Consider the following 25,863-nt stretch of genomic DNA (forward strand, 5'->3'; position numbering starts at 1 on the left):
CAGCAGGCAAAATACAACTTGGAAGTCAGTCATCGGCAAGACAGGCCGGCATCGGCCGCACCAGCCGGCATCGGCAACACCAGCCGGCATCGGCAACACCAGCCGGCATCGGCAATTCAGGCCGGCATCGGCCCCACCAGCCGGCATCGGCCATTAAGGCCGGCATCGGCAACCCCAGCCGGCATTGGAAAGTCAGGCCGGCATAACACCGCACCTCCATTGATCTGGAAGTAGAAAACAAACGCAATGATCCAGCCCTCAAACAGCAGGCAAAATACATCTTGGAAGGCAGTCATCGGCAAGACAGGCCGGCAACGGCCGCACCAGCCGGCATCGGCAATTCAGGCCGGCATCGGCCCCACCAGCCGGCATCGGCAAGACAGGCCGGCATCGGCAAATCAGGCTGGCATAACACGGCACCTCCATGGATCTGGAAGTAGAAAACTAATGCAACGATCCATCCCTAATACAGCAGGCAAAATACATCGGGGAAGTCTGTCATCGGCAACACCAGCCGGCATCGGCCGCATCAGCCGGCATCGGCCGCACCAGCCGGCATCAGCAATCCAGGCCGGCATAACACCGCACCTCCATGGATCTGGAAGTAGAAAACAAACGCAATGATCCAGCCCTAAAACAGCAGGCAAAATACAACTTGGAAGTCAGTCATCGGCAAGACAGGCCGGCATCGGCCGCACCAGCCGGCATCGGCAACACCAGCCGGCATCGGCAACACCAGCCGGCATCGGCAATCCAGGCCGGCATCGGCAATCCAGGCCGGCATCGGCAATTCAGGCCGGCATAACACCGCACCTCCATGGATCTGGAAGGAGAAACCAAACGCAATGATCCAGCCCTAAAACAGCAGGCAAAATACATCTTGGAAGGCAGTCATCGGCAATTCAGGCCGGCAACGGCAAGACAGAACGGCATCGGCCACACCAGCCGGCATCGGCAATTCAGGCCGGCATCGGCAAGACAGGCCGGCATCGGCAAGACAGGCCGGCATCGGCCGCACCAGCCGGCATCGGCCGCATCAGCCGGCAATTCAGGCCGGCATCGGCAACACCAGCTGGCATCGGCAATTCAGGCCGGCATCGGCAACACAGGCCGGCATAACACAGCACCTCCATGGATCTGGAAGTAGAAAACAAATGCAATGATCCATCCATAATACAGCAGGCAAAATGCATCTTGGAAGTCAGTCATCGGCAACACCAGCCGGCAACGGCAACACCAGCCGGCAACGGCAACACCAGCCGGCAACGGCAACTCAGGCCGCCATACCGACGGCATCTCCCCTGGGACGCAGCACAGGCAGGCAAATCTGCCGGGACAGCAAGACAAGCACGGCATGCCCGCCGGAGAGGCAAGTCAGGCCCGTGCACCGCGAGGGCCAGGTATATGGAGGGGAACCACCCCTATCAGACAACAGCAGGACCAAGACTGAGGACCTACTCGAGTGGTACGTAACTGGGCACCTACAACACCGACTTGTTCGAAGGTAAATATGAAAACAGGAAAATATGTAACAAAGAAACGGGCAACAGAAAGAAGTAATGATCGACTGACTAAACATAGAAACACATTTCTAGCAATTACTCAAACATAAGCGATACAAAACCCTGAGCCCTACCACTACATATAGGAATTAACTCCACTGCCACGCCTTGCACCAGCAGGACAAATCACATCATACCTGCCGGGGTGGCAAGTCAGGCCAGCAACAAGCAAAATAAAGTCCCAAGCATATTCAGTAACCTTCGTACGCGGCCGGAATGCAATACTGGCCAAAACCAAATAAAGCCCTAGCCTAACTGAGGTTATTAAGCTCGGTGCGGAGACCGGAATGGCGATACCGGCCAAACAAAGTAAAAACCTAACCAGTCTGAAGAACCATGGCACGATGACCGGCAGTGCAATGCAGGCCACGAACCACGACAAGCAAAGAATAAATGTGACACAAGCAGGACAACATCCTAAATGAGACAATAACAGAGACGTGAAAACACACCACCACCAGTTATATGCATGCTCACCAGAATCAAGGCTTCAATGATCTTTGGATGGTGAGAAGGTCGTCGACGTCTGGACGAATGTATGAGGAGTAAGCAGCAGATGACCAGCGACCCAGCAGTTGCAGGGAAGCACAAGATATGCCCTGGTTAGCTGCAGTCGTCGCAGCCCCGATCCTAAACGAATGGCCCGAATAATGCTGAGGGGACATATTAGCTCTAAGGAGAACGAGCTTTAGATGAAGCCCAAACCAAGCTCTCGACAGGGGAAATCCCCCGGGGACGAGGAACAGAGGCGCTAAGGAGCCAGTGCGAGGCCGCAACAGTAAATAGTTTAGCATGGATTTGAAGGGACAAAAACAAGTATCAGTGCGGGCGACGAGGACCGAGCAAGCGCCACCGCGTTTAGAATGTTTGAGAGATAAGCGATAATGACCAGGATAAAAAGCCAAATCAGAAAAAGTAACATCACTATCAGGGTTAAAAGATTTAGAAGGGGTAGTAAATTCGCCGCATCTGAGAAAGGCATAAAAAGCCAGCAAAAACACGGACTCCAGTACGGAGTCAACGTAGGGAGAAACCACCCCCGCCCGAAGAACCAAGACCATAGCGTGCAAAATACCGAGAGTGATAGGCTGCCTCGGATCGGGGGGAGAAGGATGGGACTTGGAAATGCCTTTCAGCAGCAACTTAACGGCCTGATTAGAAAAAATGCTCGGAAACGACGGGTCGTAACAGCGGATGCGAAACTGAACGCCGGCGAGCAAACCTCGAGTATACTGCAACTTAAATTTGCGAGTGTCAGTAGGCTACAATAACAAATGAATGCACAAATGCTGCTTGTAAGAACGGGTTTAAGAGGAACAGAAATACAAACACAAAAGAAACAGAAGGTACGCCAAGCAAAATCATAAGTTTTCAAAGTAGACGCAGCCAAGTCTTGTCTCATATACATTCATATTCACACATATTCCCCTAGAGGAATCTAGATAATGATGCAGGGGCGATAGGTTTAATACAGGGCCAGCTCCTGGAGAGAAGGCAGAGTGACAGGGAAGGGGCTGGCGGTAGGGCACCGGCGCCGAAAGGCCGGGGGACGGAGCCGAAGCAGCAGTTGCCAGAGAAAAGGCAGCGTTGGCCTGGGCCGACGGGCCCGTCTGGGCGGAGCAGAGCGCCGGCAGCGCAGCGGAGGAGAGAGCAGCCCGACGGTCACGGAACCAGCGGCAGCTGGAATGCTTTCAACGGCCTCCGGTCGTGGCTTCGATTGACTGCAACGAGCCGCCAGAGACTGGAGAGAAGCGAATGAGGCTTGTGTCCGACGACCCACTTGGAACTCCGGGCAGCAGCGCGGCCGAAGGAACCGCCGCGGGCTTGCGGGGCGCCGAGGGAGGGATCCGCCTTCCTGGTCCGTTTCCGACCGCGGGGCGCCACGAGGGAGGCGAGGGCGAGGGATCCGACGGAGAACCGAACTTGACGGCCGGCTTCGCGGAGCTCAGGAGACGGCAAAACCGAAGCCGGCACGACGTCGCGATCACGGAGCCGCCCGAAGGAGCAACTCCGACCCATCCGGAAGGGAGCGGGCAGCCGGGGCCGCGGAAGCTCCGCGAACGCCGTCCGGAGAACGAAGGAATCGCCCGCGACGCAGCAGAGTACAGGAAACGGGTCCGAAGCGAGAGCAGGCTCGGAATCCGACATAGCGATCACCAAAATAAACACACCAAACAGAGAGGGAAAGTGATCCATGAAGCTGTCCGACAGACAAAAGACGAGCGCTTTGCCTGAAACGACAGCTGACAGCACAAGGAGAGAACAGATTTAAAGCAGAGTTGTAAGGCTGTGATTGGCCCTTGAATCTCGTGGTCGAGTCTGATTGGTTTAACTGACACGTCACTTCTTGAACAGCTGATTTGATTTAAGAATGGAGTAGTGACTGGGGTAATGACGTCTTCCTGAAAGAATTTGCACTGAGCTTCATTTCATGGAGCAGAATATATGATGACTAGTTGCCTATAAGTATTGTAATGGTGCAAAAAAAGTCAAACTTCAGAGGCATGTTATCTATAGCCTTTATTGGAATGTAAATGTTCATCCAAGCTTAGCTGCAGGAATCTGTGAGGGCAACGGATGTAGGATAACAAAACTATACAAGAAAATTGGTGCAGGGCAGGCTTAGTAACAATTACCCTTGTATGGTTGTCTATATAGGAGTAAAGAGGCTATTTTTAAAATGTAAGGAGCAAAAAGTACAGATAATTGCGTGAAAATGTAAGGAGTAGAAGTAAAAAGTCTGCTGTAAAATAATTACTCCAGTGAAGTATAAATACCAAAAATGTCTACTTCAGTAAGGTAACAAAGTATTTGAACTTTTTTACTTGACACCTCTGATGAATATAGATCAGAGGTGTTGATTGAGTTGTGTGGTCCTTATTGAGGTGGTAGTTGGACATGTTGTATTGAACTGTAGTGCTGGTTAGAGGCCTGGTGAACCCTGTGACTAAGTGTCAGGACTGGTCTCAGTGCTGCTGTGGTTTGTTGACAGTAGAATAGAAAGGGTCTTCAGGAAGTCTGGATGGATGATTGACAGCAGACTGGGCGGGACAATGGCCGCTGTCCCACACAGTAGAATATGTGTCACCACTAGCTTCTCCAGAGCTGTTGGGAAAGTTGACCGTGGAGTAATGCTGCGAGGCAGAGGGGTTTGTGGGAGCGTTGGCTGTGACATAAATATTGTTGAGTGCAGTTCCTGAGTCTGGCTTCTGGGGGCGCTCCTGTATCTCCTCATAGGCACCATCCTTCCAGAGAACAAAGACAAACACAGGAGGAATAGTTCATATGTGATTCTAACATTAAACACTAACCAGAGTGGCAGAGGTTCTAGCATGGCTGTAGATGCTTTGTTTTCCCTTAATACGATTTCTGACCTGACCATTGTGTAGCCCTAGAAATGAGCATAATAATGCAGCGCCTTCCATGTTTACTTTGATGTTGGTTTTGTAATTGTACATCAAGGCAACTAATATTAAAATGTAAATGTACACATTACTGAAGGCAGCTACAAAACTCCCTTTAGGGCCCGTTTCAGACATTAAAAACTTAACAGTGCTTTCCATGGTTTGTGAAAGACTTAGTTGCACGAATTTAGAGGTGAATTTAGGGGTTTGCCTTCAAGAAAATGTTTTCCAATTAAAATAAACATGCAATTTCATATCATTTTGCACCATTATTATTAATTAATATTATTAAACGTTGAAAAAGCTAGAACAGTTTAAAGACGTCCACTGGGGACCAACTATAATCCTTGGATCTGAGGAAAGTCATTTAGTTAGTTTTGATGCTCACATTGATTTTAAGTTCATTAGGCTTAGGTGCTGCCCCAAACTAAGGACCACAATGGAAACAAGCCTTTGGGCTTTATTGTGTTTTTATCCTTTTGAACACCTCTTGTTGATTGTTGTTCAATAAAGTTTTCATTCATTCATTCATTCATTCAAACAGCTTGGGTGCTGCCCCTAAGCCTTATAATGTTAGGGAAAACCCTGCTTAACATTGCTGGCTTGATATATTTGGTTAAGTAAGGGCTTTTTGTTATGACATAGGTGACTTTTACATTAGTGCTTTATTCTAATTCTAATTTTGCATGATGTAGCTTGTACTGTTTATTTTCTCTAGCCCAGTCACAACATTTGATTTCATAACTCCTTTGCTTGCAAATAAATAGTCATCATAGCATTTTGCCCTGTTAGTGTTTAGCATAAGCACTGCTGCGCATAAGTAAAGCCTTACAAAGCTGCAAACATGACTGTAGACTCACTGTAGTGAAATGAGAAGACTGTTGCTGGAAATTATCCATTTGTAAATATTGTATAGAAAAATGCAGCTTAGTGACATAACTATCTATGCAGCAAAGATGATGTCAAACTATGGCTGGGCGATAGGGAGAAAAATCAGATATCACGATATTCTTGACCAAATACCTTTATATCGATGTTGCGGCGATATTCTAGGGTTGACAGTTGGTGCTTTAACAAAATATCTTCACACTTAGATTTTAGATAAATAATCATTAGTAATGATAATGTCTGAGTGGGGAAAAGGCAAATAATAGAACAGCTAGAACAGTCTGGTAAGTTCAGAAAAGTACATCACTTTACTGTAATGCAGCCTTTAAAACCAGGAAAAGACAACACTTATGTCATATCACGATATCACGATATCCAAAATCTAAGACGATATCTAGTCTCATATCACGATATTGATATAATATCGATATATTGCCCAGCCCTATGTCAAACATGTGTATGTGTTGGTATATACTAATTGTTGGTCCCCTAATTATGAAAATATGAATGCACACACACACACACACACACACACACACACACACACAAACACGTACACTAACCTCATTTTTCTGTTCTCCAGTTCTTGTGTTTTCTGAACGCTGAAATCCTGCCAAGAGAATGAAAGATATTACTGTAACGAGCAAAAGAGACTAAGAATTAATTTCTGTACACTAATCCGTCTCATCACAGCAGGACCTACTGTACGACTGACCAGGAAAGAGTTGACACAGTTACACCTGTGGAGGTTTATTTGAATCTGATTTTAAGACTTTTAAAAAATATTTGTAATTATTCATTGATTACATTTTTTTTTTTTATCGCTAAATGACACTGGTCACAACTGAAGCCACATGTGCAAAACTCAAACTACAGTCTGCCCTACCAACAGTCACCTGAACTAAACAGTTCACATCTCCTGCAAAACTCATTCACAGCAACACAACTTATACCTCAAAACACTCCTCCCTGAGATAACACACACTGACTACGTTTACAAGCTGTCAATTTTCGGGTTATGGTCGGGTTAAGGTCACTATTCGGGTTTCTGAAACATTCGGAATAACCCGTTTACATGCATGAGCAGAGAGAGTTACTCCTGTATACATGGAATTTGTAATCAATTGGCAATATCCCGACGTAAACGGCGACGCACGGTTAGCGTCTGGACGTACGGACAACCTTAAGACACAATAACTTTTCGGTCACCTTCTTATAAATCTCACTATCTCGGTACTTTCTGCCGTCAACAAAAGACATTATATTCATGGTTTTCACCACACTAATAAAGAAATTGGTTTCCTCCTCGCTCCAAAAGTGTGGTGCTGTGCTGCGTCTCGCCATGTTTACCTCTACTTCTTGTTTACTTCCGGTATACTGCGCGCAGGTTTTCTGCATTGACATATATATAACTATATTATTATAGTATATAATTATTATTATAACTATGTTTTCTGGCGCATACAAGAAGTTCCTCTACTCAAAAGACCAAGATTCCTTGTGAATAGAACATGCGCAGAACACAAATCAATGTTCCTTTTGATGGGGATATGCCGATACGCGTTTACATGACCAAAATTTCGGGTTAGAAAAGGGGTAACCCAGGTAGCATATTCAGGTTTTTAAAAACCGGAACATGAGCATATTCGGGTTTTTGCCGGTGTTTACATGGCCGTGCGCGACCGGGTTATTGCTAATATTCCGGTTTTGAACGGGTTATTGGCTGCATGTAAACGTAGTGACTGTCACTCAGAACACACGCTGAGAGTAAAAACACTAGCGTCAAACACCAATACAGAAATTACAAACTGTTCATCTTTACAGTTTGAACAATTTGAGTGACTTCACACAACTCAATAGTTTCTTTAAAGAAAAGATATACACTACCGGTCAAAAGTTTGGGGTCACTTAGAATCATTCCACTCCATGTAGACAGTACCACGGGTTTTTAACCAGGGCAGCAGATTTCAGATTACATTATGTGCTTACATAATTGCAAAAGGATTCTCCAATGTTTTCTCACTTAGCCTTTTAAAAATGATACCAGATTAATAAACAGAATGTGCCTTTGGAACATTGGATGAATGGTTGCTGATAATGGGAAATGTAGATATTGCATTAAAGATCAGCCACCCACTCAGATCAGCTGGTATTCTGTCTATAATGGAGTGGAATGGAAATTTCTAAGTGACCCCAAACCTTTGACTGGAAGTGTAGATGTTATGTAATATACCAATTTTTACATAAGGTAAACAAGAAGAAATGAAAATCAGCAGTTTTCTTCAATATAGTATTTTGTCTCTAGTAATTTATGGAATTACTGGGGGAAAAACTAAAGGTAACAACAGTAACAAAGAATAGTGTGACTAATGCTGCGTCTCTCCAGCATCATGCGGCGAGTTTTCTTCATCACATTGGATGTCTGCGTCATCTCTAAATACAAATGAATGTGGTGTTTCCATTGCTTTCACCTCCATTACTTTCTGAAAAACAGGAAGTCCACAGTTTGAGTATAGTAAAGATATTTTATATTTTATTTTATAGCTGTGTATGTAACCTCATGCTTACCTGGACATACAGTATTGGTGTCTTTACTCTTACTTGCTTCTCTCAAACGGTACAGTGTATACTGGTTTCCTTCTTATTTGGTGTTTGTATACAAAAAAGGGCTTTCTGAGCTTTCTCTGTATAAATACCGTATATCCTCTCTAACTAGTCTAAAACAAGAGACCTGCTTAGGCTTTCAGCTAAAATTGTAATCAGCAGTGTTTGATAGGCACCAGACTGAAATCTATTCTGTTTTGACAGCAGTGTGTTAGCATTTGAACAAAGTGCTGTAAATCCACAGTGTTGTGCAGGTTGTGGTTAAAGTCATGGGATAAGTGCGTAGAGTTTTGAAAACTAGTTTGGTCCACATGAACTGCTGCTGTGCAGACTATAGTTTGAGTTTTGCACACGTGGCTTCAGTTGTGCCCACTGTCGTTTAGCAATAAAAAAAAAAACTGTAATGAATTTATTGAATCGCCGCTTGCCAGCCCACCTACTTTCGGTAAGAAAAAAAGTGTGTATCCATGTACATGTGTGTTCCAAGAAGTCTCTTACGTTTCCAGACGCGAACCATAATGAGCAGCACCAGCAGCACAGTCACACAGACGACCACAGATATGGTTCCAGGTAACGAGGAGGCCCCTGCAGGAGACACAACCACACAACTAAGAGACAACCAGCTTTATTTAAACACACACACACAACTCATCCAGAAGGGTTTATCTGCTGCAGGAGGTTTCAGTCAACTAAAGTGCTTCCTCACCATGACGTGATGACCATGATTTTCTATCTGAAAATAGATATATAATAGATTAGAGATATACAGTAGGAAAGTATAGAAAATAAGAAATGTAATTTGCCAAAACTTGGCAGAAAACAAACAAATTGTGCTATAATGAGCCTGGGACTTTAACTGACTTGTCATGTAACTATTACTTTTGGATGGATACATTTTTTTTTTTTTTTTTTAAGAAGATGATATGAGTTGATTGAAAGTTGATGCCTGACACAGTTATTTGTTAACATAACTTGCCAAGATGAACTATAAGATGATCAGTGTTCAGTGGTTATTGTTGCTTTTATTTTGATGCTGGTAAGCATTTCATTAAAGTTAAGCTCCGGCTGCAGTAGGTTTCAGAAATGCTTTCTCACCATCGCTGTGGGCAGATGCAGTGGTCGACTGGGTGGAAGAAGCAGATGTAGGAACTGGATGAGGTGATGTTGAGATAGTAGAGGGGCTCAGTGTTGTTGGAGGCACTGCAACTAGATATAATAGATAAGAGATATAATACGATATAAACAAAATACTGTACATTTGTTACTGTAGTTTTTTGTTTTTTACAAAACCACACATGACCTGATGTACAAGGTTGGTGACACTTAAAAAAAGATATGATAGATAAGAGATGTGGAGTACAAATTATAACAAAATAATAAATACAATTTGGAAAAAAAAAGACAAAAAGAAATCATGCGGCCATTAGCCTTGGACTGCAACCAACGTGTCATTAGTTTTGGAGCGATCAATTTGTTTTTCAAACAAGCGGATATCATTTTTTTGAAATTTTCTGCCTGAAACTATACAGATCAGCAACGCAGAAAAAAGATTATCTTCTCTAAACAGTTATAGACTGAACAGGGGTCAGATTACATCCAAACCATACAATAATGTCACAACTCACCGACAGTCATCACAAGTTTGTTGAAGAATGGGTTGCTCTGTTTTGGGTCATTTCTTTCTGCTCCACACCAGTATGTCCCAGAGTCTTCTGTTGTTACGTTTCTCACTGTTATGGTGATATTTCTCTTCTCATCGTCCTCCATCATAGAAAACTTTCCAGAGTTGTTCTTTGCATTGCTTACTATCTGTTCACATATAGATGGATCTTCTCCTTTACAGATGAATTTTTTTATCGGAGTACCCTCTGGATATGTACACCAGTATGTGAGATTCTGTCCAACAGTTGGAGACCTAGTGAAGTTAGAAATATCTGTAGACAGACAGAAAGACAAAATAAAACCCCTCCCTCTCTCCTCCCAAACCCATCCCTATAACCTATTAAATTGAATAATTATTCATTTCTTACTCACTGTAACTTGTTTAGCCTGTTGTATTTTCATCATGACCGTTTTCAATTGCTCTTTAAAGGAGAACTCGGGCAATTTTTCGTTAATCTTGATTGCTATATGTATATGAGTACTGTCGATAGCAAAAAAGCAGGCGAATCGGGTGCTAGCTTAACACGGGGCGCTGCTGCAGCTAATGCCGGAGGCTCCCACTCAGCTAAAACGGCAGTTATGGGGCATAAGATAAACAGTGCCTTTGTGCCTCTTAACAGACACAAAATGCAATTAAAATGTCGCAGTACAACATGAACATGACAACAAGATGCATTTAGCAACTTAGCCATTGTTTAAATTCACCTACCCTCTTAGCTGCTAGCTGCCGCCTGTGATGAGTGAGTGTGTTCAGCCAGGCTCGGTAATAATCATCACGCGCAGTAGTTCCATATGTATTTGTAGCATATATATCCATTTTGTGTGCTGTTGTTGGTAAATATGAGTCTCTGCAATGGCGGAAGTTTGTGGTAGTTTCCTTAGCCAGGCTAGCAGCCCCGGTCATCCTACTTCCTCCCGCATCCCTCGCCTGCCCAGGCGAACATCAATCAACAAGCCCACTGGTCTGGTGGAGGTGAAAAGGTAAACACTGCTATTTACCTTTTTCACGCTACAACTGAATTCCACGGGACTTCAGCGAGACTACAGCTAAATGCTAAAATGCATCTTGTTGTCATGTAAGGTCCCTGTTCATGTTGCACAGACATTTTAATTGCATTTTGTGTCTGTTAAGAGGCACAAAGGCACTCTTTATCTTATGCCCCCATAACTGCCGTTTTAGCTGAGTGGGAGCTCTCGGCATTAGCTGCAGCAGCTCCGTGTTGCTAGCACCGATTCGGCTCGTTTCTTTTGCTATCGACAGTACTCATATACATATAGCAATCAAGATTAACGTAAAAATTGCCCGGAGTTCTCCTTTAATGTTTCATGTAAAGTTCTTTGAATTGCCTTGTTGCTGAAAGGTGCTGTAGAAATAAAGTTGCCTTGCCTTACAACCTCAGCCTGTCAGTCAGTCACCAGGGCACAGTTGTACACTGTTGAGCCTGCTGCTTGTCTCAGAGGAAGTGTAACGTCAACAGCACCGTGACTGTTTTTAATATCATATCGCAGCAAACGCTGTCTGTGTGAAGTTTTTAAAAACTGTAACCATACTTGAAACCACTTTATCGGCATCACTCACTGTGAGTTCAACAAAACAGCCGACGTAGTTTGCGCCGATCGCACCTCTGTGTGTGTGTGTGCGAGTGTGTGTGTTTGTGTCGGAGCACCGCTCTCTGTCAATTTCCAGAGAGGACAGATAAGCTTGCACTTACGCGCTCAGGTACCTACATTTCGATATTTAACGTGTAAAAAACGGGGGCAAATTTGCTGGTCACACATGTGCGACTGGATGTAAAATTCAGTCGCACACTCTCAAATTTTGGTCGCAGTCTGGAACCTTGAATGTTTGGAGTGGTAAATACATGTTTCTGAGTATCCTCAAGACATATGGACTTTTAAACATGACTAAGACAAATAGTTTTAAAAAAAACTACATGTTGTAAAACACATGATTTCATAAAAACGTAATGTGAAATTTTATACTATATACAATACTTTGGCCACAATTTCTGTAGCTTCCTTTTCAACTAAAACAGTACATTTTATTATGTGGTGCTAATGACATTTTTCCGCAGGTATTTGGAGAAACCTACAAAAAACTGTATATTCTCAAATAGTATCTTATTACAGTTTTTCACGATTGCTATGACACTTTTTTCAGTACTTTTAACTTTCCTAAACTCTTAACGCACCAACACACCTACAACACACAATTGGCAAAACAGTTAATTTCATGCTCAAAATCACACATTGTAAACTAAACTCCAACACTGACTTTCAAAATACAAGAATTCACTAACACAATACACTATGTTTACCAAAACAATGCAATCATGTCTCAAAATCAAATAATTCTTCCAAAACACTAACACGTTCTCTCCCAACAGGAACATTTAGTCAATCACTGCACAATGACATAAAAAACACTAACATCAGATGGAATTACAGAAACTGCATTATTGTAAATGTGTCAGGTCTGCCCTTATATAACAGACAATAGTATATTGTATTGATCATAGATTGTGTTTTGGACTGCAGTTTCTCTTGAAGTCTCTCTACATTTTTGTTTTGTTGGGTTTAGTAAATGCATGCATATATTTTTTTTTACTGTAAAGATTGTTTTTTGGGCTTTTCCACCTTTATTTGACAGAACAGCTAGTTGAGAAAGGGGAGAGAGAGAGGGGGAAGACATGCAGGAAATCGCCACAAGTCGGATTTTAACCCTGGACCTCTGTGTCGAGGCATAAACCTCCAAGTATATGTGCGCCTGCTCTACCCACTCATTCAACCCGGCCACCATTTTGTTTCTTTTGCTGCAGAGATTCAATAAAAAAAAAAAAGATTGACCCATCTCAGAGTAGCTTTATAGAACAGGGCCGGCGATTGCTATAGGCGACCAAGGCGATTGCCTAGGGCGTCAAAAGTGCTGGGGGCGCCGTGTCGTCCTTAGGTCTACTTTTCATTAATAATAGAATTAGAACGACAAGCGAAATAAAACCTGTTCATTAAACATGATCATCCTAGGGCGCCCCCTCAGTCACACGTTTACTTGTCAACCTTTCATTACGCGACGTTTCCAGTCTACGGGTCATACTTAAACACACGGAGCTCTGAAGCAGACCTGTGCGTCGCTTAGTGTCCACTCTCGCTGAAAAAATAGAGACGAGCAGCGGCACAGACACGGAGCTGCTGCAGGTTTATAATGGACGCGCTCTGCTGTGGGCATGCTGTGGCAGATGTGTCCCTATTTCTGCGTAGTATTGTGTTTCCACCTCCGATGTAGAGCAGCGTAGCCTACAGCCACTTCCCTAACCTGTCTCATTCAGAGACCAGCGTCCCAAACGGGGCTCTGTGTCTGTCAGGAGGTCTGAGATCTACCATATCAGCAGAGCAATCATGTAATGCACAGCAGACTATGGTGCAGATGGATTATTTTCTGAAATATAGTGACTTTATTCTTGTAATAGCCTATTGTATTATCACTTTATTTTTCTCACAATATCACGACTCCTCCAAACCTCAGAGAACACAGATGAGATATACTGTATTTTGAATGTGCACAAAATTTTGAAAATGAGCAGTAATCTTGCTCAAACACATCTGAAATATTACAGTCCAGTGGTTTATTAATTCATTAAAATGAATTAATGTATCATTCAGGTGAATAATTTTAATATGCACATTTAAGGTGGTTACTTCCTCAACAAAAGAAGCAAAAGTGGGAAGAGTAAATGATGCCTAGGCTACATGTGTGCTGACTCCGATATAATTAGAAACATCGATCCAAAGGAGAATAAATAGATGAAAGCAATACAGAATGCCTGAGAGCCTTACTGCAAAATATTCCATGATGTTTTTATATTTGCATTGTAATCTATGTTTCCCTTTAGATAAAGATATTTCCAGTATAATTGATTAAGAAAAAGGTAAAAAAAAAAAAGAAAGAAAAAAGTGCATAAAAATTCGCTAGAATGCAGGAAATTAAGTATTTAATGCTCAAAATTTTCAGGGGGTGGACCCCCAGACCCCCCCCCCCATCATAAGTCACCATGCACACAAATCTGGAAACAAAACACTGGCCTTTGGTTTGCCAGACCAGTTATGATTATACCAAATGTTAGTGCCAACTTACATGGAAGCTAGAAACTAAAATGAACATACATTGCTACTCTATCGCTGACACAGCGCTGTGGAGATCTGGCAGTGCGAGACTGGGGGGGGGGCGCAAAACTCAATCTTGCCTAGGGCAACCAAAGGGCTAGAACCGGCCCTGTTATAGAATGTACAGTTTATGAAAAAAAGGAGACAGACAGAATTGTCCTGGTACTCCTCTTCCTCTCCCTCGTCAAGGCATTTTTCTTATTTTCTGTGTTTGTCTATATAATATATTGTTCAAATAGGTCCTCTTTTACTCTACTACCATATGATCATGCGATTGAAAGAACCTCAACACCTGGGTGTGTTTCCTAGAAAGGAATCAGCTGTGATTGATCTAAGTATTTGCATAACTTCAATCAGCTGTTTCCAATAAATGCATGTATAAAATGCAGGTGATATATTTGTGTTTCAATTTACAATTTGAACAGCTGTTCACTTTGACTTTAGCCTGTAAGTTAGGTTTAGAACATGATGTTATCTGTTCTGACATACAGTGTGAAAGCATTTGGAAGTTTGGCAGTAAACATCCATTGTTTTGGTTTTGGTGGAACTTGCGTGTAAAAGAAGTTCAAGCATTTTAAATTTGTGTTAACTGTATGCATTCTGTGTCAAAACAACAAGAAATGTGTTAATTGTATAGCCTACACAGACATATGTTGTGCTAACTGTGTTAAGAGTTTAGGAAAGTTGTTAAAAGTATTTAAGAAAGTGTCATAGCGATCATGAAAAACTGTAGTTGTTGTTTCCAGACAGAGTGAAGAAAATATTCAGATAGATAAAAATCACTTTAAAGAGGTTTCATTTTGTCTAAAAACCTACAACCTAAAGTGCCTAAAGTGTGTGTGTGTGTGTGTGTGTGTGTGGGGGGGGGGGGATGTGCGCCATACATTTTCCTGCTTTTTTGTCCTTTGCCAATCACACCTATGAGTTACTCTTTAACACAGTTACAAAGTGCTTTAACGAAGGACATGAGAGACAGTGATAAAAAGAGGCAGCATTTCTCACCAACTCTTAAGTCCACTTCATTGGCAGGGTCAGATTCTTGGTCAAATTTACATTCCCGAGGTCCTCTTGTTGAAGTGGTTTGATAACCACTCTGAGACTTTATTGTCATGTACACGTCATGTACACAGAAAATCTGCCCTTGGTCTGTCTCACATTCTTTTGAGTAGTTTCTATGATTGTTTGGTTGTCCTTAACTACATCAACACTTGAATATGTGTTATTTTTTGGATATTTGCAGGTTAATTCCACCCATCCGTCTGTGCATCCCTTCACATCAGATGAGGCCTCCCAGCCTGAAAAAAAAAAAAAATTACATGTCAGATTCTGAAAACAGGTTGCTGTGAGCCGAGTCGTTTCTGCCATTAAGTTTAGCAGACAAAAGGTGACCATCATGCGGCGACAACATTTAAGTTAAGGTCCCAAAAGACTAGTTAAGATTAGAAAAAAAGATTGAGTTTTTGGATTAAAACGCGGGTCATCTTTAGTAGAACTTCTCCCGGGACATGAACTCTGCTCCCCGGCTTTAAAGCCACCCTCCTCCGTATGCGGATCTTTGCAGTCTTATACAGCAGCAGTCAATGTGGTGCATAGAGTAGTAGTAGTAGTAGTAGTAGTAGTAGTAGTAGTAGTAGTTATTTGTACTAATTCTGGCATATTTACATGGTGTGTTTTATACAACAATGTTCATAAATATGCATGGTCCCTATCAGATAAACCAATAAAATAAATATGTGCAATACATACAAATTACAGTGTTTTGCTTTCGTAGCTATATGTACGAATGGTTCACAGATTTTAAGTATCTTTTTCCTCATTTTTATTAATTGTTAAAATATTTTTTTTTTACTGCGAGTTCACCAAAGGAGTTTTTAATCTAAAATAATCTTTCTTTAACTGCTGTGTTATGTATAAATGAGTTATAGTGAAAGTGAAACAGATATAAATATAGTACACTGTGTTTTTACTCTGTATTTTTGTTGCAATTACTGGAGTTATGGAGCAGTACAGTACAGTAGTACAGTAGCAGTACAATATGTTTCTGTAGGATTTCTACTCATTCAGTAAAACACTGTACAGCACATTAACACAAAACAATTAGCACAAATTGAACTAAACTCTTTTACATGTGAATGACTATCTATCAGTGAGGAGGTATTAGTTGTACCTGTTATCATCAGTGAGAGGATGAGTAGAAGAAAGCTCTTCATGATGTTGCTGTTGGATGATGAGATCCTCCGTCAGATTATTAAACTCCAGCTGGTTATTTCACTTCTGTCTGATCGCTGCGTCGCTACAGTTGGTCGCTCTCAAGAGTTGGGTTTCTGAATTTCTGTCATAATATGTTACTTAAAAAACGTCCTGTCCCCACCTTTCTGTTTATTCTTCCCGTTTTTTCTTCTTCCTGATTATATAACTTCTTCCTTTTATACCTTGGCATTTACAATAAATAGGAAATAATCTAAGTCATGCGAAGAAAAATACACTTTGGATTAATAGGAAGTCCTTGACATAAACAATATGTCAGAAGTAGAATAGTAGCATAATAGAGAGCCTCATCATTGTTCATTATTTGGCTTTGATTAAATAAGTTAATTATATCGACATCCTAAATGTAAGTACATGTGACTGGGATAAAGTTAAATTACAAATAGAAGCAAGAGATTTTATTAATCCATAAATGGGGAGCTGGGGATTTCAGCAGTGTTAATGTCAGGAGATATCAGTCTTTTTGAACCATTACCTGTCATAAACAACACCAGTGGTTATGACTATGAGAATGATAGTTATGATGATACATCCCCCGCTGTCTACAAGTTTCAAAGCATTACATCATCAATCTTGATGATTATCATTTCCCTTTCTCAATCTCCCGTTGATGTACAACGCAGTAGAGGAACATGTTTGGCATTTTCACATTTTGTTGTTTTTGTTCTTTAAAGTTTTCACGTTTCTTAAAAAGGTGGTTGCTAAGAAGTAGCTAAATGAGACAACAGAGGTTGTCGGGGACATTAGGCGTCACTCTCAGTTTTGTAGTTGAAGTCCCGTCCCGATTGTTAGTTTTTTACTCCTGCCGAATGTATTTATGCCTCCAAAATCCAGGTGGTATTAATTTGTGAAGATTATCTTTACTAAACAAGACATGTAAGTATCATATAATTTTGTTTGCCACAGAGCTTATTATTAGCAACAATCGAACATTCATTGGAAACATCCCATTGGCTTTTTGTTGAGGGAAACAAGGAAGATAACTTCCAGGTTGGCCTGCAAAAATATATCATCCCTACAGCACTCTATTAGCCTGGTCCTACCAGACTCTGGTACATCTCATTTGTACAGAGAGTCTGGCCACTCTCCATTGACAAGTGTTAAGGTGGGTACTCTGTTGAAGTTTAAAACCATTGGATCTGCCCAGAGTCACTCTGGATCTGCCATAACCAATCGCTAACGTTTGGTCATGACGTCGGCTTAGCATCGCTAGTGTTCTCCTTAGCCAACTCCTTCACGACTAACGGAGCGAGCTGGAAAATCAAACTTTTCCAGAACCCCCGCAGGGAGGAGGGCCACGACATCACAGCCACCAACAAAACTCAGCAAACTTAACTTCTGGATATTCGGCAGCGTTGCCACAACGGACCGAATGGCTTCGCTCGCATCTTTCTCCGCTGCCATTACGGAACTACAACTCAAACTAGCGTACGACCTCAACATCATCATTCTCAGCCACTCCCTCTGTTTGCTGATTGGACTGGTAAAGATTTGGCCGGAGAAAACCCAAGAATATACTGCAAACCCAGACGGCATTACTGAAGGAAAATGAAAATTGAGCGAATGCATTAGAGCGTGAACCAGGCTATCACTCTATAGGCCTAACATGCAAAAAGCCAGCACAAGCCCAAAAAAATCCTAAACGTCCGGTAATTAGCACATTGGAATACTGGAACAAACCAATATAAGGACAGAATGCCTTTATACTGTGCTCAAACCATATACCATCTACAGAGTGGTCCTCCTGACCACTCACAAGTTGAAACTGTTCTCCCAAGAAAAAATACAGAATCAGCCTTTTCAACAGGTGTCCCCAAAACAACAGTTTACCTTCACATGCATAGTGTGCATATACCTAACCAAAGCCTAACCAGAGTCTTGTCATACCATGAAACATTTACTTTTCAACAGTGAAACTAGCGCTGCACAGTTATGGGAAAAGAAACGACATATGGTATATATATTTTTTCCTGCCATATGAAAAAATACTGGAATTCTTTTACGAGTTGACTTTGTAATGGGAAAAATTACATTTAAGCATAATGCCTTACATTTTTATGTTTATTTCTACTTTAATTCTCTCACATTATTGAAAGACAGTTTATCTCAGTTTCTGCTTAAACTGCTGAGGTGTCCAGTTTGGAACATAATGTGAGCACTGTTTGTCTGAACAGATAAAGGTACAAGGTCACCCTAAAACTCTCTAGTTTTCCCATGCCAGTTAAGATGTGACTGGGGGGTGAAAGTCGTACAGGGAGGAGGAGGCGAAATGGCTCCGAGATGTCTGCATGTGTATCAGATTGCCTGTAGCGTCATAATAATCCAAGTGCGTGTGTGCTGTCACTCTGAAGATGCATAAAAGCCTGGTGTTCTGTCCACTCATTTGAGAAACTGACTCCACACGCGGCCTTTTGTGAAGTCATGTTGCTCCTATATTTGTAAATATATATATGTTTTTAATAAAATACAAAAACCCAACTTGGTTCTAGTCTCAGTCTGTCTCATTTGTTTCAATTTACTAAACTCTGAAAAAACTCCACCCCTGCTGCAAAGGAAACTTCCACGACAACTTGAATAGCTCTTTTGTAAATAATAAATAATTCTCGAGTTACTGGTGTGATTTTGTAGGGGAGTGCATCTGCGTACAAAAAAAAGAATGAATAAAAATGACTTTTGTTCTTGTGTGAACCATTCTTTCTTGAACTTCAATGTTTTACAAACAAAAGCAAGTAAGCGCTAGGACTTCTCTTCTGATGTGATTTTGGATGGGGAAGTTAGGTAGTTAAATATGCTGGTTGACTTCCATGACACCATTGTATTCATATATGCTACTCCTACCAATCCAGGCTAAAGCCAATGTTATTAATAATGCATGCATGTTGCTTCCCCTAAAATAAGGGGGCTTCCTGATTTTTTGACCTTCCTGTTCCTTCGCTTATTTTCATGTTGTGGTAAACGACTAGCGGGGCCTGCGCTGGTTGTTTAATACATTGATCTACATTGATTGTGATTGGTTGGTTCGCTGTGCATGCAGAGCCTGCGTGTCACGCACTAGCAACCAACTCCCTTATATCAGACACAGACTTCTCCTGTAGATTAGGGTTACTCTTCCAGCTCCGCAGCTTCAAACCTTTGTTTAGACAGACCCCTTGTTTCTTAAGGCTAACACACTCACAGAGAAACACTCACACAGACACACTCACAAAGACACACACTCACACAGACACACACACACTCACACAGACACACACTCACACACACACTCACACACACACACACACACTCACACTGACACACACTTAGACAGACACACACAGACACAAACTCACACAGACACACTCACAAAGACACACACACACACTCACAGACACACACTCACACAGACACACACACAGACACACACTCACACACACATACACACTCACACTGACACACACACTCACACATACACACAGACACACAAGGTGGAGGGCATGACTTGCGGCTGGTAACTAGCCTTGAATCTGGCAGTGAAGAACGGTCGGGAGATGTCATGATAACGTCAACTTAACCAGGTGCTTTATTTAGTAAAAAAAATATAATTTATTTTTATTGTTTTTTTTAAAGAAATTTTAATATTAAAAAAAAAAAAAAATAAATTTTTTTTTTTTTTTTTTTTTTTTTTTTTTTTTATTTTATTAAAAAATTAAATTTATTTTGTGTAGTTTTTGAAGAAAGTGTTTTTTAATTATTTTTAAAATTTTTTTTTTAAATTGGGACAAGTTTGAATCTATTAACATTTGGATGAAATTAAGCTTAGCGTTAGTTCAAGCAGGACACGGAAGTCATATACACACACACACACACACACACACACACACACACACACACACACACACACACACACACAGACACACACAAACACAGACACACACTCAATCACAGACACACAGACACAGACACACAATCACACACACACAGACACACACAAACACAGACACACTCACACAGACACACACACACACTCACAAAGACACATACTCACACTGACACACACTCACACTCACACAGACACACACACACACTGACCACACTCACACCACACACACACACACACACACACACACACCCACAGACACACACATACACGCAGACACACACACACACACACACACACATCAGAAAGACAAACACTCACACAGACACACTCACACAGACACACACTCACAAAGACACACACTCACACTGACACACACTTACACAAACACACAGACACACTCACACAGACACACACACTCACACAGACACACACTCACAAAGACACACACTCACACACACTCACACAGACACACGCTCACACTGATACACACTTACACAGACACACAGACACTCACACAGACACACACTCACACACACACACACACATACACTCACACAGACACACACTCACACTGACACACACACTTACACAGACACACACACACACAGGCACAAACTCACACAGACACACACACACTCACAAAGACACACACACACACACACACACACACAAACTCACACAGACACACACTCACACAGACACACAGGCACACGAGGTGGAGGGCATGACATCAAGTCTCTAAGAAGCCAAACAGCTAATGCTGTTTTTTTTATTAAGCTAATGCTGTTTATTTCAGACACACAGACACACACACACTCACACAGACACACACACACACACACATACACACAATCACACAGACACACTCACACAGACACACTCACACAGACACACTCACAAAGACACACACACACACACACACACACACACACACACACACACTCACAGACACACACTCACACAGACACACACACAGACACACACACACACTCACACAGACACACACTCACACACACATACACACTCACACTGACACACACACAATCACACATACACACAGACACACAAGGTGGAGGGCATGACTTGCGGCTGGTAACTAGCCTTGAATCTGGCAGTGAAGAACGGTCGGGAGATGTCATGATAACGTCAACTTAACCAGGTGCTTTATTTAGTCTTTGCAACAAACACAAAACAATGACTACTGTAGCTTCACTTCCCATGAAAAAGCCTGCGTTTCACCGTTTCTGTTTGCTCACATGGCTGCCTGTCTGTAAGGGGAAGGGTCGGTAGGTAACATTAGTCATGGAAAATAAATAAAAAAGTTGTAGCATTTATATCGCACGCCCTGCGATGTGACTATTGCACACGCGCACATCGCAATGTCAATGCCGAAAGGTTATACGGTGCAGCCCTTGGTGAAAGAACTGAGGTTGTCCTGCCGATCAAAAAAAGGCTTTAATGTGTCAGTTACACACAAACTGTATGGTGGTTAAATTGGGGAGGGGGGGGGCTTGTTGGACAAGTTTGAATCTATTAACATTTGGATGAAATTAAGCTTAGCGTTAGTTCAAGCAGGACACGGAAGTCATATACACACACACAGACACACACACAGACATACACACACACATACACACACACACACACACACACACACACACAAATACACACACACAGACACACACAAACACAGACACACATTCAATCACAGACACACAATCACACACACACACAGACACACACAAACACAGACACACTTACACAGACACACACACACTCACACAGACACACACTCACACAGACACACACACACTCACACAGACACACACTCACACTGACACACAACCCACAGACACACACACACACACACAGACACACACTCACACAGACACACACACATACACGCAGACACACACACACACACACACTCAGAAAGACAAACACTCACACAGACACACTCACACAGACACACACTCACAAAGACACACACTCACACTGACACACACTTACACAAAACACACAGACACACTCACACAGACCACACACACACACAAGACACACACTCACACAGAAACACACACACACACACACACACACACACACTCCGCACAATTACACTTACACAGACACACACACACACTCACAAAGACACACACTCACACACACTCACACACACACACACACACAGATACACACTTACACACACACACACACACACTCACACAGACACTCACACAGACACACACTCACAAAGTCTCACACACACACACACACACACACACACACACACACACACACACACACATTCAATTCAATTCAATTTTATTTATAGTATCAAATCATAACATAAGTTATCTCGAGACACTTTACAGATAGAGTAGGTCTAGACCACACTCTATAATTTACAAAGCCCCAACAATTCCAACAATTCCAGTAATTCCCTCAAGAGCAAACAGTACGCGCGGCGAGGAAAAACTCCCTCTTGGGAAGAAACCTCGGACAGACCCAGGCTCTTGGTAGGCGGTGTCTGACGAGCCGGTTGGGGGTGTGATGAACAGTGGCGATAGTAGTCACATTAATAATGGAACAGTGACTGGATGTAGCGGGAAGCTGCAGGGTTCAGCAGGACGCAGCATGACATTGCAGGGCATTGCTGAGCTCAGCAGGGAGTGCAGCAGGACCCGGCGACAGCTGCAACCAGGATCTTGGTCCGTAGCGTCTCCAAGGAGAACGCGCGGAGAAAAAGAAGAGAGAGCGGGACCGTAAAAACTCCCCAGAAGCTAGGATTAGTAACAAGCATTTCTGGGACGGGCTGCACACAAATAGTAATAGTAATAGTAACAGTAATAGAAAGGGAGAGGAGAGAGCAGCTCAGTGTGTCAAAGGAAGGAAGTCCCCCGGCAGTCTAGAACTATAACAGCGTAACTATAACAGGTAACTAAGAGAGACAGGTCATAAGGAGGTAGCGCTTTTTCGGGCTTAGAACTCTCCCCCCTGCCGGATCTGGCTTGGCTGCCCTGCCTCCCTCTACTTTGTTATGTATTATTAATCTAACAATTATGAAGAGAAGCAGTTGGGCCAGTTAGGTGAACACTGCAACTCCTCACTCTCTAACTATAAGCTTTATCAAATAGGAGAGTTTTAAGTTCATTCTTGAATGAGGTGACAGTTTCTGCCCCCGAACCCAGATCGGGAGCTGGTTCCATAGGAGAGGAGCCTGATAACTGAAGGCTCTAGCTCCCATTCTACTTTTAGAGACTCTAGGTACCACCAGTAACTCTGCATTCTGGGAGCGCCAGTGCTCTAGTGGGACAATAGGGTATTAGGAGCTCTTCTAGATATGATGGTGCTAGACCATTTAGAGCTTTGTAGGTCAAGAGAAGGACTTTAAACTCAATCCTGGATTCAACAGGAAGCCAATGCAGAGAAGCTAATACAGGAGAAATATGATCTCTTTTCTTAGTTCTTGTGAGAACACGGCTGCAGCATTCTGGATCAGCTGGAGAGTCTTAAGAGACTTATTTGAGCAACCTGACAGTAGGGAATTACAATAGTCCAGCCTGGAAGTAACAAATGCATGGACTAGTTTTTCAGCGTCGTTTTGAGACAGGATATTCCTAATTTTGGCAATGTTACGAAGATGAAAAAAGGCTGTTCTTGAGGTTTGTTTTAGATTGGCATTAAAGGATATATCCTGATCAAAGATAACTCCTAAATTTCTAACAGTGGTGCTGGAGGCCAGGGCAACACCATCCAGAGTAGCTATATCTCTAGATAATGAAGTTCGGAGGTGTTTAGGGCCCAGCACAATAACTTCAGTTTTGTTAGGGTTTAACATCAGAAAATTATAGGTCATCCAGGATTTTATATCCTTAATGCACGCGCAAATTTAGCTAGCTGACTGGTTTCGTCTGGTTTGATTGACAAGTATAATTGGGTGTCATCCGCATAACAGTGAAAGTTAATTGAGTGTTTTCTAATAATATTGCCTAGAGGAAGCATATATAAGGAGAATAGAATTGGTCCAAGCACTGAGCCTTGAGGAACCCCATGGCTAACTTTAGCGTACTTGGAGGATTTATCATTAACATTCACAAATTGAGATCGATCAGAGAAATAGGACCTAAACCAACTCAGAGCAATTCCTTTAATGCCAACCAAGTGTTCCAATCTCTGTAACAGGATTGAATGGTCAATAGTGTCTAATGCAGCACTAAGATCTAGTAAAACAAGAATGGAGACAAGACCTTTGTCTGCAGCAGTTAAAAGGTCGTTAGTAATTTTCACCAGTGCCGTCTCTGTGCTATGATTCTTTCTAAATCCTGATTGAAAGTCATCAAATAAACTATTGCTATGTAGAAAATCACATAACTGATTAGCAACCACCTTCTCAAGGATCTTGGATAGAAAGGGAAGGTTAGACATAGGTCTATAGTTTGCTAAGACCTCAGGATCCAGGGTGGTTTTTTTCAGAAGAGGTTTTATCACAGCTACTTTAAATGACTGTGGTACATAACCTGTTAATAGAGACATATTGATAATATCTAGTAATGAAGTGTTAACCACAGGTAATGCTTCTTTGAGTAGTCTCGTTGGGATGGGGTCCAAGAGACAGGTAGATGGCTTAGCTGAGGATATCTTTAACATTAATTGTTGAAGGTCTATAGGATAAAAGCAGTCTAAGTATATGTCGAGACTAGTCTTTATTTCTAACGACTCTGCGTTTAAAGGTGAACCGTTAGAAGTTGAGTGTAAAAGGTGATGAATTTTATCTCTAATTGTTGTAATTTTATCATTGAAGAAGCTCATGAAGTCATCACTACTCAGAGCTAGAGGAATAGATGGCTCAGTAGAGCTGTGGCTATCTGTCAGCCTGGCGACAGTGCTGAAAAGAAACCTTGGGTTGTTCTTGTTTTCTTCTATTAGTGATGAGTAATAGTCTGATCTGGCCTTTTTTAGGGCCTTCCTATAGGTTTTGAGACTTTCTTGCCAATCCAAACGAGATTCTTCCACCTTGGTGGAACGCCACTTACATTCGAGGTTTCGAGAGATTTGTTTTAATTTGCGAGTTTGGGAGTTATACCAAGGTGCTAGTTTCCTTTGCTTCATCATCTTCTTTTTCAGGGGAGCGACGGAGTCTAAGGTCGTCCGTAGGCATGTCGTAACACCGTCTACAAATGCATCAATTTGAGAGGGACTGAGGTTAACATAAAGGTCCTCTGTTATGTTAAGGCATGACATAGAGTTGAATGCTGTTGGAATATCTTCTTTAAATTTAGCTATAGCACTGTCAGATAAGCATCTGGTGTAGGAGCTTTTATCTAATTTAATATAATCAGGTAGTAAGAATTCGAAAGTGATTAAAGAATGATCTGATAATACCGAATTCTGCGAAAATATTATTAAATCCTCAATTTCAATACCATATGCCAGCACAAGGTCGAGGGTGTGGTTA

At 42.2% G+C, this 25,863-nt stretch overlaps 1 protein-coding gene across 2 annotated transcripts in view; it reads right to left on the bottom strand.

The window, feature by feature from the left end:
• Window positions 1–4,064: 4,064 nt before the first annotated feature.
• Window positions 4,065–25,863, bottom strand: part of LOC120557797 (polymeric immunoglobulin receptor-like) — a 47,793-nt gene continuing 25,994 nt past the window's right edge. Inside the window, exons 4-9 of one of the 2 annotated variants that reach the window (XM_039798420.1) lie at window positions 10,084–10,392; window positions 9,554–9,664; window positions 9,165–9,191; window positions 8,957–9,043; window positions 6,418–6,464; window positions 4,065–4,807 (exon numbers count right to left, since the gene is read on the bottom strand). In XM_039798420.1, the coding sequence (XP_039654354.1) occupies window positions 4,529–4,807; window positions 6,418–6,464; window positions 8,957–9,043; window positions 9,165–9,191; window positions 9,554–9,664; window positions 10,084–10,392 (860 nt within the window). In that variant the 3' untranslated portion in view covers window positions 4,065–4,528. The remainder of the gene's footprint in view (window positions 4,808–6,417; window positions 6,465–8,956; window positions 9,044–9,164; window positions 9,192–9,553; window positions 9,665–10,083; window positions 10,393–25,863) is intronic. The other variant, XM_039798421.1, reaches the window with a different exon arrangement.

The sequence above is a fragment of the Perca fluviatilis genome, chromosome 4, assembly GCF_010015445.1.
Source record: "Perca fluviatilis chromosome 4, GENO_Pfluv_1.0, whole genome shotgun sequence".
NCBI lineage: Eukaryota > Metazoa > Chordata > Actinopteri > Perciformes > Percidae > Perca > Perca fluviatilis.